Here is an 18,242-nt window from a genome sequence, read left to right as displayed (position 1 = left end):
GACAGCTGAAATACGACAGAGACTATCTCAAAGTCATATTAAACTCTGCTAATATTTGTCTTCAGATGTGATCTCTTCTTGCCAAAGTCACACAGCACCTGCACCAAGTACTCTTCCTCAATCACAGTAGATACTTCACCTACATAATTAACCATCTGGATATTAATAATGAACTAATTGATAAGTTAATCTAAGCATCCAGAGGAAGCTTATGTACAGGATAGGTAGAGGAAGGTTGAAGGATTATATAAAGTAATAATCAATGCATAATTATGCAAATGAACATATCCTTTTGAAATCAGCTTCAGAAAGGTAAGTGAGATATGTCAGGCCTCCTTCCAACTGCACTATGGACAGAAATCTCCCTTCCTGGCCTATCTATGCTGGGAATGAGTCCTTGGTTGATGTCTATCTGCTGCAATACTGAATAAGTGAGCTTGATTTTCTTGTATTCTTTTAGCTATTTAATTCTTTTTCACTATTTGTTTTAAACTAAGTAAGAATTGAAGGAAACAGTGTTTCCCTTTGTTTTTCCAGGCCAAATTCCATATAGGAAAATAACCTAAGTCAGAGTTAATTAGCAGTCTCAAATCAGGCATGATGGGGAAAATTGAGAGAGAGGCAGGAACAAGGTCTGGCCTCTGTTCCTTGGGATCAATCCCACTGTCACATACACCGCAGTCTGTAAGATCCTTCAGAGGCCTAAGATCCCTCCACAGGAGGCCTAATGACAGCCATCCAGGCAGCAGCTCTCAGGACCTATACAATCAAACCCAATCTTGGGGAAGCATTTTGAGATATTTCATGTCCTTCTTGTCTGTAGATGTCTCCTCTTGCTGGGATTCCTCCCATTCTTAAAGTACTAACCACCTGTATTTTCTTCACCCCATGAAATATCCATCCTTGGTTACAGTCCTTTTTTGCCACAATCCAACCTAATTCTCCTCCATGAACCTAGAGGAGCCTTTTTGTATTCCAAGTTTTTATGAAAACAAAGCACAGAGTAATGTCCCAATTTTTCACAACTATATGTCAAATTACTAACAAATATATTAATAAGTGATTCTTCCTTGACTAAGTTAATTTAGAAAATATAGATAAATCAAAAACATATCAAGGCCAAAAGAAACATCATGGTATTTGTGTATACAATTTCAATGAATATATGTCCAAACTTAAACACGTTGCAAAACTAAATAAAAAGAACAGAAAATATTTTATTACTTAAACAGGGGAGTATACAAATAGCTGCCACTGATTACCTGAGCTAAAGCTAGCTATTAGAAAAGTGCATTGAATTTTACTGGATGAACTGGTCCAGTGAAGTCTATTCAACTACATGTTTTGTGGGTCACTTTAAGGAGAATTTTAATAAAAACAAAAAATAAAAAATAAAGAGAAAACCTCTCCAGCCATTAGGGAACACAATAACCTCCTTACTAACTTGTGGGGAGAAAAAATTCTTAACTCGAAGTCACTTCATCTGTTCACATCCATAACCTCCAGACCAATGACATGTCATGCAAAATCTCTCAGAGTGGGAAATGGCAACGTGAAGGACAGGAAGAGAAAACAGTTAGCAAGAAAGAACTAGTGAGAAATCAAAAGCCCTGGCAAGGTGGGCAGGAGAGAGATAGCAAACAATTGGATAGGAAGGAGCAGAGCAGGACAATTATGGGAAGTAGATTTTGAGAGTCAGTTTATTCAAATATTTTTCTAGAAGAAAGGCATCTAAAATATTGGAACAAGATTTCAGAATGTGAAATGGCAGCCAGAAAGCAGGGAGCAGAGGCCTCAGAAGGCCTCCTGCCCTGAAATCTAGGGAGGCTGACCTGCTGTGCACTCAGGGTTTGCAGGCAGAGGAGCTGGCTTGGCAAGCTGGGCAGAATGAGGCCAAGGCACAACTCCAAAAAACGATTTTTCAGGCCTCTGGGTGAGGCAGAGAATGTGTTTAAAATGAAAGTTCTGTCATGTGCATATTTTCTTCCTCACAAATCTTGACCTCAAGATATGTAGATTAGATTCTTTATATTCTGCAGGGCAGACTTATCCCAAAGCACTAGATCTGCTCTACAGATAAAGAAGAAAGGAACAGCCCTTACCCTCCACCCAGAGGCCAGCCCTCCCTCTCAGGGCTGTGCAAGAGCTATGACTATCACAAATGCAGGCTGCTGGGATGGTATCTGATCTGGCTGCACTTGGAAAACAAAATCCTGGGATCATAAAGCAGTCCTGAGTAGCATTAGAAAAGACAAGCTAAAAAAGGAAGCAGACTAGTCCCTGCTTACAGAAGACAAATCCATTTGCAGTCTGCCTGGGGATATATGGGTCAGAACTGTCAAGCAGAGCAAACCATTGGAAAGTATTGTTTAGGTTTGAAAAGATGAGTAGAAAGAGAAAAATGACTGCTCTATAAGTGGAGGTTGAGAAAGAAACAGGAAGGGAAGCCCCAGTGTTACACCTCTCAGCCTTTGGGAAGGCAGGCACATGGCTCCATTCTTCACAGGACAGTGCCAGCAGAGCAGGCTGGCTGATTTGTAATTAAGCTCGCAGACCAGAGTGAGTCTTGTAAACAGTCAGTGATGTTGCTGACTTCCCCCCAGAGGGCTGAGACTTTGCTGCACCAGCATCCACATAATAACATTATATTTCACTTTTAAATAAGATGTACATGAATGTGCACTTGCGCCCAATTACAGTAATGCATGATTTACATAAAATTAACTCTCCTGCTTAATTACAGTCACACAGGGATTAGGGAGAAAGGGCTTTTACTTTGTAAACAGTATATGCTTTAGCACTTAGCCTCCCCGCGAAGTATAATCGGTCCAATCATAAAAGAAAATGAATTTTGCAGGCACTGGGTCTTGCCATAAGTTTACTTCCCTTCTATCAGGATCCTGTATAAACTGAGTCATTAGAGTCTTTATCCACTTAGAACAAAGGAACCCAGTTCTTCTGAAATGTGAATATACAAACCGAATTGCTTTGTAGCAAGGATCTAGAGTTCGGAAGCTTTACATTCAGTGTAGAGTTTAACCCTCTGGGTAAGGAATCTGCAAAGGGCAAGAGAATGGGTTTGCTAGAAGCAGCTGAGAAAATGCTTTCTTTAAAGGGCGATCCAAAGCTGCTTTGACAACAAAATGATTAAAGGCTGCCTTTTCTCTCATCTTACATCTGTCACTTTTCTGTGTCTTCCTTTTTTCCACAAACATGAACATAATTTTTCTCTGAATAGGACTTAAGATTGCACATCAACAAGGAATTAAAAGCAAAGTTCACTGCAGCCCACACCAAAAGAAGTTTCCTTTTTTTTTTTTTTTTGCTCCACCTCGGCCAGAGCTGGTGCCAGAACTGGGGTTGAAGAAATTCATTGAGCTGGCATAATAAGAAAAAGATTGAAGGCAACAGGGATTGAAGTTTCATCGTTATCAGTTCAGTGGGGACGTGAAAATGCTTCTCAGGAAAGCTGCACAAAAGTACTTCAAGGAGACCGAAAGCTCATCACACTGGCTAACCACAAAAAGATGGCATTTTCATTTTGCCACGTCGTCAACCCTCTATTCACCCAGAATACAGAAGAGCTGGATACCCAAAGAGAAGAAAAGGCTCTGAAGTAGGAAAGAGGGAGACACTCTAACCTGTGGCGCCTAGGAAAACCAAGGAAGAGCAAGATCTAGAAGATTGCATTTAAAGAAAAGAGCTGTAAATAGAAATTAGGCAAATGGGGTCTTATTTTCAAAAAATTAAAAAATAGAAAAATCACATTTCTGACTCAGGGTTTGGTGCTTGACTTCTTTAGAACCATTTCTAAATGCTCTTCCTAATAAACTAGATACCTATGCCATATCAAACACTTTTATAAAAGGATCATTACCCAAAAATTGTTAACTACAACATACATTCAATATGTGCAAGCATAGTGTATGATACTGAATTATTTTACTTCATAAACCCTGACATTTATCCCCCATCAAAACACTAAGTGAAGGGACCTATTCAAGTCTTTAAATTCAGAAAGGCTTCTGTGGAGAGATTTTCAAAGGTTTCTTTGGAAAGTTTGGAGACAGTGCTAGGTCACTTGGTTGTTTGGGGGCAAATTGGTCCAGTCATCTGTGTTTCAATTCCTTCTTTTTATCATTGCAAATTTCTCTGCCAGAACTGAAGCCAAATTACAGAAACTAATTTGTTGATTTTAGTTTCTTTCTTTTTATTTCTTTTCTAATTTTTATTGATGCATTATAATTATATATAATAATGGGATGCATTGTGCCATATTTGTACATGCACATAAAATGATTTGCTCAATCTCTTTCCCATGTACCTTCCTTTTCCCTTCCATTCTCCCTCCCATCCACTTGTTCTACTCTATTGATCTACTTCCCATCATCATCATCATTATTATTATTATTATTATTATTATTATTGCATTCCCTCTGTGTTCTCTTGAGTTACTTTCTCTCTAGCACTAGCTGATTCACATTGTATTTGATGCCATAAGACATCTTTAATTTAAAATGCATGAATCAACCTTGAATTTTTCATCCTTTGATCCTTCATTGAGTTGTTATTTCACAATATCAAAAAGACTCGAAAGTTATGATTTGAATAGTGGTCACATTCAAAGGAGCACTATGTTAGGTTTGATACTGAATACATGAAATCAAAACTACTTCCATTTGGTTAAAAAAAAAAAAACTACGCCCTTGACTTTGCCTGAAAGTAATGAAATGAAACTGCCCTGAAAGTACTGACTTCTAACTTTGTCTATCTAGTTGCACTTCAAAATTTTGAGAATTGATTTTATGGCTTATTCATTGTGATAATGCATGATGTATTAAAAAATACAATTTATGACTAAGAATTTAAATGTCAACAGCAGATATGAATTTCCTACTCATCCTTCATAGAAGAGGTTCTGTTTGGGGCTCTTTATGAATATTATTTTACTTATGATAAGTCTCTGAGATATTATAATTGTACACATTTTATGATGAAGTAAAGTTGCAAATAACTTAGTCAAGGTCACAGACCTAGAATAAGCCACTGCAGAGATCTGAAACCAGAGCAAACCAAAATCCATTCTGCACCAGTATAAAATATGGTTTTCATTACTTTTTATTTTTCCTGCTTGTGAAAAAAATCATACATCCTTCAAAGTTATCCATTGGCCAGACAAATGCTTTTCCAGTGATACTACCATTGCTCAATTATTCTAAAATTTTGCTCTGAAAATCATCCAAAGAGATAATGTATGTTCCATACCATAATAACTGTTTGAACATTCAATGATATTCCATTTTGATCCTTTTCTGCCTTTTATCCTCTCTTCCTTAATCTCCCAATTTTAATGAACTCAGCTACACATAGCTTTTTCTACCTAAAGTAAAGTACCAAGGGACGAACATAAGAAAACATTAGAAAAGTATTTTTTAACATATTAAACAGAGAAAGAACTAGATTAATACATTAAATGCTCTTAAAGTTGGTTCAAATAATTAAAGATCAATAACCCAAGGGGGAACATGGACAAAGGATGTGAAATATAAATGGTTCATAGTTATATGAAAAGATATAACATCAGACATTATCTTGTTCATACATATGCTAACTTATTTTCCTTTTTCCCACCTCCATTTCCAGAAAGATGAGCTTCATAAGATCAAGAAGTCTATCTTATTGCTATGACCTTAACGCTTAGAACAGTTTGGGGTACTTCACAAGTGCTCAATAATACTTGAAAATGAATGAATGAGGGAGTGTGTGAATGAATGAATGAACAAAATAAAGTCAACTCTGAGCTTCTGCCAAACTGCTTGGAACAACTGCTCTCTACAAGTCAGTAGTATGACTATGGTGTGGTGGCATAAATCAGCAGAAAAAGGAATAAGAGATGTTTAGTTTAAAGGTGCCAGTCTTTTAAAGGGCCCTCAAAGTGTAAACTGACTCTGCAGAGACTTCTAAAAGAAGATTAGAGTATTTTTCTTTTCCCATTTCTTTGTTCCAATCTTGCATAAGGCATACTAACTTCCAGGAGGCACCCTGGTAGGGCAAAGGGTAGTATGGAGCTGGTGTGCTGTAAATTATGGTGATTACAGCATGTCAGCAGCCCCCCAGCTGAGATCTTTAACTCACTACTATGAGAGCTTTCAAGGGCATTTACTTTCAGGAAGGTTTAGTTGCATCAAATGCCTTTTGGAACCTGGCAAGCTTTTTAACTTATGTGAGTCTTACATTTGTTGGGTGCATTTTATCTCACAATCAATTTAATTAGGAGCTGTCGGATTAAAAATGATTTGTTGCTTCTGAAAGGCACTTGAACTCTAAGATCCATTTATAAAAAACCATTCTCTTTCCTTGTCTCTCATCCTGTCCTTCCAGTCCTATTACAAAGCAACACGAGACAAGGTATTGTAACAGCCTTGACTGCCAAAGAAAGGCTCATCATAAAGCTCACTTAGAAAGAGGAGTGACTGCTAAGTCATTATTGGCATCTTCAGATGCCATGCACATACCCTTTGAACAGTCAAGATGGAAGTATGTCCTTTTTTTATTTCTTATTAATACTACTAACTGCTTCTTTTCCTTAAAGAAGGAAAATATTTTACATTTTACGTGGCTCTGCATGTCAGAGTTCAGAATGGCTAAAAGATGAACAGAGATGTTGGATGAAACTTAAACACAAATATATGCAGGAATAAAGGAACAAGGGGCATCTAGTTCTATTTCATTTGTTCAGGACATGGGCCCTGATTCCATCATTAGCCATTCATGTGAAGGGAAAAAAAGTGAAAAAAGAAAAATGCTAGCTACCTCAGATCAGTACTTGCAAAGCTACTGAGGTAGAACTGCAAAATGAAGCTTTCTTTCCATGAGGTCAGCCATAAATGAAAGAGTTGTATTCAGAATAAATTACCACCGGCAAAGGCAAACATAGTGCCCTCTCTGGCAAGAAAAGTAGGCAACTTTGCATTTCATTTGACGGAGCTTTTGGTGCCCCGTGGAAGAGATGGGAAGGGAGATATGGAAAAGCCATTTTAAATGAACTTATGCTAAGTATTACATTGCAACACTTGCCTGTTTTAAAATTTCAAATAAAAAGAATGTACTCAGATAATGGTAAATAAAAATAAAAGTATGCAGAAGTCCTTAAATCTGTGCTAGGAAAAAAAAAAACTAAGATACTACAAGGGATGAAACTCTCTTTACTTGAATGTATTTCTATTATGTGTTTGCACATTTATTATTAAATGTGATTACACTTTCCCTCCTTGGTATAAAAAAAAGTAAACTGGAAGTTCTAGCAATATTTAATTGTACTATGTTTGTTATCTGATGAGTTCCTCTATATCTGTCCTGGGTCCAATGAACTATTCCAGAAAGAGGCTATGGGGACAGAACTATATTAAGGACAACAAATTCAGTGCAAGGATAGCCTTAGCTAACTATAAAGGGATTTACCAACTGCAAGGACTTCCACAGTGAATGCATGGGAACCCAGGCAGAATGTGAGCCATGTACTTTTAATTTCTGAGTAGAGACTTGCCATAAAAACAAACTGCAAGAAGAGCTATGAAACCAAGCTTCCTATAAATAATGTTCCCTCGTCACTGGTTCCTTTTATTGTGTAATATCACCAGGGTTTTTCAGTTGAAGAAAAATCTAAGAATAAATAATTTCTACTTGATTATAGAAACCCAGTTTGGCATTCTCTTGTGTTTCCTACTCTTGATAACATTTTTGTTTTGTTTTGTTTTTGTTTTGTTTTGTTTTGTTGTAGTGCTGAGAATTGAACCTAAGTTTTTGTGCATGTTAAGCTCTACCATTGAGCTATATCTCCAATCCTGAACCATGCTTGAGATCTGGTTGGAAGAGACTTTGGGAAAGGGCTGGTGAAAACTCATGTCTGAGAGCATAAATATTGCATTTGGCAAGATAACAGCTTCGCCTCTCTTTTGGAAGTTTTATCTGGGCGTTTTAGTCAGTTTTTTTTTTTTTTTTCATCAATGTGACCAAAAGACCTGACAGAAACAACTAAAGGAGGAAAAGTTTATTTTAGGTCACAGTTTTAGAGGTTCAGTCCATGATTGGCTAACTCCTTAGCTCTGTGCCTGCGGTGAGGCAGAACATTATGGCAGAAGAAAGCATCTCAGGACATGGCAACCAGGTAGCAGAGAGAGCTCTGCTCACCAAGGACAGAATATATACCCCAAAGGCACACCCCCCAGTGACATAATTCCTCCAGTCACACCCTACCTGCTTCCAGTTACCAACCAGTTAATGCATGTCAGTGGATTAATTCACTAATTAGGTTAAGGCTTTCATAATCTCATCATTTCACCTCTGAAAATTCTTGCATTGTTTAATTCATGAGTTTTGGGGAGAAACCTCATATCTAAACCACAACACTGGGCACAGAGATGGCCTCAACTGTTTTCACCAAAGATCCACCACACTGACATTTTAGCAGCACAGTGTTCTAGCAGTGGAAGAGAATCGTGTGTGAAGTGAAATCTTCCATGTTTTGTGCTGTACTTCAGAATCAGTTGCATATCCTAATGACTTTTTAGGTCTATCACAGTGTAGAAAACAAAGAGATCTGAGGTCTTGTGAAATAATAGCAAAACCTTGCCAAATAATGAAGTAGTGAAGCAAAGCATACTGCTTAGTGTTTTGGATAGTGTATACATTTCCTGGGAGAATTGTCCACTCTGTAAATTACCCTCTATACGCATCCATCAGACAATCAAATTCTAGGTTTGACTCTGAGTCTATGAAGCCTTAAACAGTACATACCTTTTGAAATCAAGAATGCCTGCTGCCCTATGTCTCATTAAAGGTCCACAATCAGCAGGATTAGACTTGATGACCATTCTGATGTATACTTGAAAGAGAAGAAAAGAAATGAAGAACTCTCCCTAAGGAATCCCTTTACCAAAACCATTTATAGCACTTTTACAGTCTTCTTCAGGGTAAAAATAGAAACCTTTTCCCCTGACTTGTGGATATCTTGATTCTGTAAAATGTTGTTCAAATGTTATAACTTAACTTGAAAGTTCATGTTATGACTTAGGTCTCTATTCATTCAAGATTAAAATGGTATCTCTGTAGTTCACCTGTCTCAGTAATTTATAGCAATGTAGCAAGACAGTTACAGACAATACTACTGTTATATCTGCGTTTGTATGGGTCTTTGACCAATCAAGCTCTACAGGTGTTAAATGCTCGATCAGTTCAAATTACCACAAATGTCTCTTGAAGGGAACTTCCAAAAGTGAAACACTCCCAGAACTGAAAAAAATTATTTGGCTTCTCGAAAATTAAAACAACAAATGAAGTTCAGCATGAGAATTCAATAGGAATGAATACAAAAATTCAAGAAGGTTATGTCAGATTTTAACTTTCCTATCATTATTAATTTAATTTCTAGTCATTATGATAATACTAAGCATTTAGAATGCATTTGGTGTTTATAGAGACAGAATTACTTCTCAAAATTACAATTTTGAATTAATATGCTATTAAAAATGTCACTAAAAGTGCTTTTATTATTCTACAAGTGAAATAACTGTTCCCTATTTCTTTTTATAAATGAGATTTCAGCATTTTTTGATCTTCCTTAGATTTTGAAAACCATAATGTTTCTGTTTAAGAATTCTCCTTATGCTACATTAGTGCCATGTTCTTTGGCAGCATAAAAATATGCAAATACAGCCTTTTTAATGGTGATTTTTCATTTTGTTACTGTCATTTAACTAAAAAACAACGGATGATGTTTCAACTTATCACTTACAACAGTGAAGTTACTGAATTGATATTTATGTTCAGAGCAGATGACACAGAAACAAATATGTTTAAAATACCATCTGCACCATGTGGATTTCCTCCTTAAAGGCAGAATGGAGCTGTTCAAGTTCAACCTTAGAGGGAAGTTCCTACTTGAGGGCAGAGAATAGTGCATCACTATCTAAGAAAAATGAGTAAATGAGGCTTGCTGCATTTGGAGATGGGTTGTAGAGAGAGGAGAAGGGGAGGGGTATGCAGAATTTGCATCTTCCTAGGAATCCTTCCATGTTGGCATCAAGAGTTCCCGTTCTGCTTTCTGGACCTCCTCCTCTTGGGCTGCCCACTTGGCTGCCTGCCTCCAAGTCCACCTCTCCTTGCAGCCTCTACTCAATATTACACGGCTTCCACATCTGTTGCCATTTGCCAACTGGATGCTTAGAAAACCCCCTGATACTGTGCACTGAATTATGGGGGAGTGGTGCCTTTCATGGCTATTTGAACTGAGAGAGGCAGGCAGCTGGGTGGGAGGAAAGTTGGACAGCACAGCCTTTCAGGAGCAGCAAGCAGTGCCTAGCAAGACTGGCTCTCTGAGGGAGAACTGATGGCTCATCTCGGGAATGGCTAGAAAACATAATGGAAGAAGCTTTCCACCACTCCAAAAGGATTAGAAAATTAAAAGAACTCCTGTTAATAGGCCAGTGGATGCAGTATTGTAGTGAATGAGATTTTTTCTCTTGGTTGGACCGAGGTAAATGATGCTAGCTAGGCAATTCAATGAATTCCCCTGTGCCTGAATTTCCTAATGTTGGGATACCAAATCCAGTCATCATAGGCAGGAAAATAAGGTTCGTTTGGAACCTCCTGTGCATACATCTAACCAGCTTATCAACATTCATAGAGTCCATTAGCAGGCAATAAAAATTATAATAATAGTTAACATTAATTGAGCACTTACTCTTTGACATAATTAGGTACTTTACATGCTGTTCTAAATGATTTCCATTTGCCCTCAGGGCCACTCTTCACATGTCCTCACCCTGTTCTGGGCTATTCTCTGTGCCCTGGGGGGTTGACCACCCTGGACTTCATCTTTAGGCTCTCTTGCCCTCTAACTTCTGGATGAGTTCAATTATATGTAATTCACTTCATGCAGATTTATAGGAGGAAGAAAAATGTGGTAGAGACACTATTCCCTCTCTGCCCGTGACAGAAAGTGGCCTATTTCCTTTCAGAAACCCTAGCCAGCGGCAGATTCCCACCTCGTCCCCCTGGGGCATAGGAGAGGTAAATGTTCTGTGTCAGTACCCCCTATACTTTCTTGTAACCCTGTTCTCACCTTTGTAAATATCCCCTTAATCAGCTCTTCTCAGTCACCCTGACATGAGTGTGCCATCTACTCTATGAGATAGGTATCTTTAGTAGGTGAGGAAACTATGGATGAAAATTGATTTAGAACTTGCTCCAGGTCATGTATCTAATAAACACAATGGTCAAAGCATAAGCCCACTTTCTAACTCTGAACTATGGCCCAATATTTCAAAGATGATCAATTCTAACTTCATGATATTTATTGTGTTAGTCTATCTCTCGTCCTTATCATTGTAAAACCCATACTCTCTCCTAGACTATTGCAATTCTATCATATTAAGGAAGATTTACTTAGTTTTATACAACAGAAAACAATCCAAGTTTCACATAAGGCCAAAAGAAAAAGGAATCTAAGTTTTTTCTGGTCAGCCTCAAATAGCCCCATGATCCCTATTTCCTGAAATTTATGTTCTGTGCAATCTCTTCTCCTTGAGTGTCACTTATATGTATTGACTTCTAATGAAGAAAATGTCAGAAGTGATGGGATGTCACTTCCAAGATTAGGTTACAAAAAACATGGCTTAAGTTTTGGCTGCTGCGGCATTTCCTGCTGTCTCTCTGTCTGTCCCCCCCCCCATTCCACCCCCCCCCCCAACTTTTGCATCATTTTCTCTAAGGAAAGTCAGTTGCTTTATCATGAGGAGGTCTCATATACAGATCCAGGCCGTAAGAAATTGAGGCCTTCAATGGCCACACAAGTGAATTTAGTAGTGGCTCCTTCCCCAATTGGCTTTTCAGATGTCAACACTCCAGGCCAATACCTTGACGACAGCCTGTGAGAAACCTTGAGCCAGAACCTCCCAGATAAGTAGTTGCCAGACTCTCGACTCACAGAAATTACAAATTAATAAATATTTGTTGTTTTCAAGTTTTACCGTAATCTATTAGGCAACCATCGGTTAACATACAGATTTTGATTCTCCAAGCTCTCTGCACGGATTCTGGGTTTCAAGAAAGCTGGAGTGTGGAAATGAAGGAGCAATCATTTTACAGCACACACATGTTGTTGCTGATCTGCTAGCTTCATCACTGGCATGAGCAACAGCCAGGCTGGCAACTGTTCTTCCTCTGGGTCTCCCCCTCAACATATCTGACTTCTGTGCCAGTTGGGTATATTTAACTCACATACTTAGAGATCATTGAACCAGATACTAAAATTGTGGAAGGTCAAATACACTCAATTTCAATCATTCAAGAAAGGGTTTAACAAAAATTCCAGGAAAGTCAAGGGCCAGGGTAGTCAGCAGTGTGAGTTGTTGAACTTCTCTCTCCAGTTCTACCATAAACAAGTGCAAGTCGACCAGCTTCCTGTCTCAGGTCTCCTAGTCCAAAATTCCACTGCTGCTCTTGAGCAATCAGCTGGAGGCTGATTATATGGTGAACTATATAAAGGGATATCATTTCCAAAGAGAAGAAAAGGTCAATAGCCCAATGGGCCTCAATGACTTCCCCTAAAGGTCTCCCATCTTCTACGCTTTTGCTTCTGATTTATTCTCCCCAAAGGAATCATAATTTCCTACCAAGTACTCGGGGCTCATCTCAACATGGTCAAAAGTACCATTTGAAATTTAGAGGATGCACCAATGTAGTCCACAATCCATACATAACGGCACAAGTCACTTTGAAACTCCATAAAATTACGTTTGGGCATGATTTACGACAGTTATCAATCTGGCCTTTTATTATGATGACTTAATAGACTTAAAGTTGAACTAAGCTTTAAAATGTGTTACAACAAGAGTTGTCTTGTTTTAATCTATAGTGTTCACTGTCACTATATTTTTTCAGGGTACCTAAAGAGAAAAGTAGAGAGAGTATAACTTTTCCCTTTAAGTAGAATCTCATTCTTTGGCTACCAATGTTTATTTCACTCAGTGAATGACTGCCTGATCCAAAGGTACAACATTCTAATAATGTTTTTGCCAAATAAGGGCAAGATTTGTTTTAATAATTAGGAAGTCTTAAACATATCTCTGCAGTCACTGAATTTCTTTTGTTTAGCGTAATTCATTAGACAGACAAATGGGAACACTACATTTGTCTAAATGTGTTCAACAGCCTCATGAAATTGCGCTGAAAGAATGTGCACTGTTTTTGTCCTTTGCTTCACATTTGATAAAGATCTCATAAGCATTTTAAATTAGAAAAATAAAGAGATCTGACAATTGGAGTGATGTATCTCAATTTTGTTGTGTGCATGAGAATCATCCAATAAACTTGTTTATAAAAGTCCTGAATTCTGGTTTCATAAATTCAGATTCAGTTGATGCAGGATAGATTTGGGAGTTTGAATATTTAATAAGCACTTCTAGTAATTCTGATAGAAAACTCTTCCTGTCCACACCTTACAAAATTCTTAAAACATGGAAGCCAACTCAAAATTTAAACCAGTCAGTTCTTGACTAAATAAACACACATGAACCTAACCACATCACCAGGTCCTCTAGCAGTCCCCAAAGAACTTCTGACCTGGGGGCTTGCAGTGATTAAAAAGATGAGTGAAATGAAAGTTCAAACAAGCAAAGAAACATCCAGGAGGAGAAAAGGTCAGTGGAAATCCAACAACTCCTCAGCCTGGTTCTCTGAGGATCTTCACTGTAAGAGACAGTCAAGGAAAAGTATTCTAAATGCTAGTTAAATGAGGAGGGGGAAAAAACATTTTGTTTGAAGACGTAGTTACCGCTTAAAATGTTTGGAAAATCAGCCTGTAATCGCATCCTTTTATTGGTACCAACTCCACAGATTTGGTGGCTTTTAGAAGGAAGTTATCAAACAACTTCCCTTAAGACCTGTAGCCCTGTTGCCTTTGCTATGTGTCAGGCACAACTTAACCTTCATTATGATCTCAGCAAAGGTATTTATATGAGATACTGTGATCATTATGCATTGCTTCCTTTCTTTGTTCTTCTACAGTCACAAATACCAGGTGCCTATTTTTTTTTTTTTAATTAAAAGCCTGCAGTTAGTGCAACTGACCTATCTGTTTTTCTCAGGCACACCCTGAGGGTGAGGGGCTTTTGATGGCTGTAGGTCTGGAGGATGGAGTGGCAGGAAATGCTAAAACGAGGCTGATTACACTGAATGATGGATGTGGGTTTAACAGATCAGAGTTTCTGGCCAATGGCAAAAAGCAAACAGGGATCTATGTACAGGGGTAAAGACAAGATAGGCATGTGGGCAGGGGCAAGATCAGGGTCAAGGACTCCATACTGAGTAAACAGGGCATTGCAGTATAAATTTTCCTTCCACCAGTAAGAAGAAAAAAAAAAATGAGTAATTACACAGTCAGAAAGTCAAGATCCAAGGGAGTTGAAAAGATAGCAAATCAAAAATAAAACCCTCGGGCTGGGGCTATGGCTCAGTGGTAGAGCAGTCACCTGGCACACTTGGGGCACTGGGTTCAATCCTTAGTACCCCATAAAAAATAAAATATAATAAAGGTATTGTGTCTACCCACAAATATAAATAAATAATAAATAAATTAATGAATAAAAGTTTTGCCTGCTGGCAAGCTAATCAGAATAAGAGAATCATGTGGTCTTTGTTCTAATTTTGACAATATGTCCCAACTATTCAGAGAATTGAGTAAAAAGGCACATTCTCTTAACTCTTTCAGCAACTGCTAGATGAAACTCTCTAGGGAAGTGGCTAAATTCCCCAAGTTGGTTCTATGTTCATTCACTATATCTGGAGCCCCATGGGATAACTGGCTGTTCTAATATGTTTCATTCAATTCTACTCTTTCATGCCTCTTTCTCATTTAATGTACTTAGATGTTAGTTGTCTTCATCTCAGGACTTGTCTATTTTTCTTTTTTGTAAAGTCATTATTTGCTCTAGCAGAGTGGAGGTTCTCAAGGGACTAAAGATTGTTCACTAAATGTCTTTATAGACCCAAAATTATAGAACAAAAATTATAGATCAATGAGGGCACAATGCCTATGGAGAAAACACTTCCATGAGACAATTCCAAAGAATACATCTTTCTTATCAGAGTAACAAGGTATTATCACTATTGGTATCTTGAATTATTGTCTCAGCTTTTCCCCATGGTCCATTAGTATAACTGTAAAAGTGACACAAGAGAAAGTAAATGTAAAAGAATCCACCACTAGAATAGGGAGGAATTGAATCCAGTTCTCCTAACCCTCTGTAGACTATTACTGTTATGTATTCAAGTCACGTGTGGAATATTAAATAAAAACACTCAATGGAATACTCCAGTGTTTCAGTCAGGTTTTGCATTGCAGAGACCAAAATACCTGACAAGAACAACTTAGAGGATGGAAAGTGTATTTGGGGCTCACAGTTTCAGAGATCTCAGTCTATACGTGGCTGACTCTCTTGCTCTGGACCCAAGGTGAGGCAGCACATCAAGGAGGCTCAAAGAGGAAGGCTACTCAGTTCAAGGCAGGATGAGGAAGCAGAAAGAGAAGGAGCACCCGCAGGGTCTATACAACCTTCTAGGGAATGCCAGTGACCTACCTCCTCCAGTCATGCTCCCATCTGTCTACAGTTACCACCCAGTCAGTCCATTCAAACTAGGATGGACAGATTAGGTTGCAACTCTCATAATACAATCATTTCACCTCTAAATATTCCTGCATTAACAGGAACTTTTGGGGGACACTTCATATCCAAACCATAACACCCAATATTGCTTTCTGTAATTTGAATAGAAAATGAGACCTGCAGCAATACAGATAACAAAATAATATTTACTGTCTTTACAGAGCTCATCTACTAGAAGAAAACAACAAATAAATACACTCATGTGCAAAATATGATGTGAAAGAGAGAGAGAATTAGTAGTTACAGTTTTCCCACAAGTTGTTTTGTAAAGTGTTGATAAAATTCCCAAATCACATGTACCGTCCCAACTTATGCACACATTGCCTCTAGCAAGAATAGCAGCCAAGTCACATGCTATCACAAAAGCCAAGGACAATTACTGGAAAACACCATTAACCCCTACTTCCCTCTCTTTTGCTCCCATCCCCCACAGGTGTGTCTTTTGAGTCTTATCCTGGAACAAACAAAACTGTACTTGCACATTCTGCCAATGAAGAAAATTTATACTTAGCTCAAAATCGTGGAGGACTATGAGTACTTTCAAGTTAAAGTAACCTTGCAAGTTTTATAATTCTGTCATTCTTTAAGGAGTTCCTATTAAGTCTTAAATGCTTCGGAGATTAAAAGGGTATATTAATGTTATTAGAGACTTGAGATAAAATGCCATGCCTTGCAGGGTATCTTTGCACTTAATGAAAACATTTTCATCACATTCTGAGTCTATTATGCCAGATCTTCATTTCATAAGTTGTAAGATAATCTTATTTTAATTAGAGAAGATATACCAAGTATATTAGAGTAATACAGTTAAATATATTCATCAACTTTCTTCTTGTCAGTTAAAATGCCTCCTCAGAGTTTGTTATTCCAATGTGCTATCACAGGTGTAAGTAAAATTATGTATATGAATTCTGAATGACTTCTAGAGCCTTAAGTGACTAGATGATTGCTTTCCAAGAAGGACCCTATAGGATCCTGTGTAAGGATAGTATTGGACAATATGGTAGCCACAGTAGCCATATGTGACTGCTGAGTACTTGAGATATGACTAGCTTGAATTGAAATGACTAAAAGAATGGAGGGAGAGAGGAAGAGAGAGAAAGTGGTTGGAGGGTATGAACTGAAATCAAATCCCATGAATGTATGAATTTGTCAAGATGAACTCAACTACTATGTGTAACTACAATGCTCTAATAAAAAATGAAATTGCTGTTATTGTAAAGTACACACTGAATTTCAAAGATTTTGTATAAACTATCTCACCAATGTGCATAAATTAATTGCATATTGAAATAATTATGTATTGGCTATTTGAGTGAAATAAAATATATGATTAAAATTAATTTCCCCTATTACTTTCTACTTTTCAAAATATGTTAATAGAGAATTTTAAGTTTGGCATATAATGTACATGACATTTCTTTTGGACCCTACTGTTCTATATCATTTAACCATTATGTAATGTCTGAATTTTATTATCTGTGAAATATTTTCCATGCTGCAAATAAAAACATAAATAATAAAATAATAAATCACAAATCGACTCCTACATTCTGAAGGAATTCACAATTATCTTTCCCCACTGTTCCCTCCATTAAATGAAAGAATGAAAAAGCTGATCTCAATAGTAGCCCAGAGTCAGGTCGGTGGCTGGACAGAGTCAGGAACCTGGACAGTAGCTTCTACCATGAGAAACGGATCCTGTGGTTCTTAGGAGTGAATGGCGAGATGAAGCCAGAAGGATCTTGCGAGAGACCAATCTTTAAGAGGAATCACATTCATGATGCAGACATTCAGGAGGGACAAGGAAAGACTCACATTCCACGTTCTTATTGGTGCATTATAGTTGTGTGTATTTATAGGACTTGTTGTTACATACTCCTAAATACCCATAATAATGGAAGCAAAAGGATACACACATGGCTGGGGAAAAGTTTTTAAATAAACAAGTGCTCCTGGAGACCACACTAAAACACCTTGCCATGAGGCCAGGAAAAATGGGAACACCAATAAAACAGCCCACAAACAAGAGACACAAATGCCGAATTGATGATGAAAAAAGATCCAACAAATACTCTTAAATGTTAACTTGCTAATTTCAAAGAAAAGGAATATAGAACACGTCAGAGGAAAATTACAAAAAAAAAAAAAGTGGTCCGTGAAGAAATCCATAGAGCGCCACACAGGAGAATCCAAAATAAAAATCACAAATCCCTTTAAGGACAACAAAGTCAGAAAGCCAGCTAGAAAATGCAAAGGTCACACTGGGATGAAGAGGTGATGACAGCGAGAATCAATGAATTATTTGCTGCAGTCTTTACTGAGAAAGACCTTAGAAAGAGTCTCACTTCCCTCTTGCTTTAAAGCAGAAAGGTCAAAGATATTAAAACAAACTGGAAAATACAGGATTCTCCCAGGCCTAACTGACAAACTAAATGTAAATAAAAATCGCCAGGACCAGATGGCATCCACCCAAGACTTCTAAAGGAACTCAAGAGTGAAATATGGAACTGCTGG

General features: G+C 37.8%; 1 protein-coding gene across 1 annotated transcript in view; it reads left to right on the top strand.

Moving 5' to 3' along the window:
• Window positions 1-17,264, top strand: part of Tmeff2 (transmembrane protein with EGF like and two follistatin like domains 2) — a 256,780-nt gene extending 239,516 nt beyond the window's left edge. The window contains exon 10 of the mRNA XM_021725752.3: window positions 16,159-17,264. Within this exon, the coding sequence (XP_021581427.2) occupies window positions 16,159-16,171 (13 nt within the window). The 3' untranslated portion in view covers window positions 16,172-17,264. The remainder of the gene's footprint in view (window positions 1-16,158) is intronic.
• The last annotated feature ends 978 nt before the right edge of the window (window positions 17,265-18,242 follow it).

Source organism: Ictidomys tridecemlineatus, chromosome 7, assembly GCF_052094955.1.
Source record: "Ictidomys tridecemlineatus isolate mIctTri1 chromosome 7, mIctTri1.hap1, whole genome shotgun sequence".
In the NCBI taxonomy this organism is placed as follows: Eukaryota; Metazoa; Chordata; class Mammalia; order Rodentia; family Sciuridae; genus Ictidomys; species Ictidomys tridecemlineatus.
This window is presented reverse-complemented; position numbering and strand designations above follow the sequence as displayed.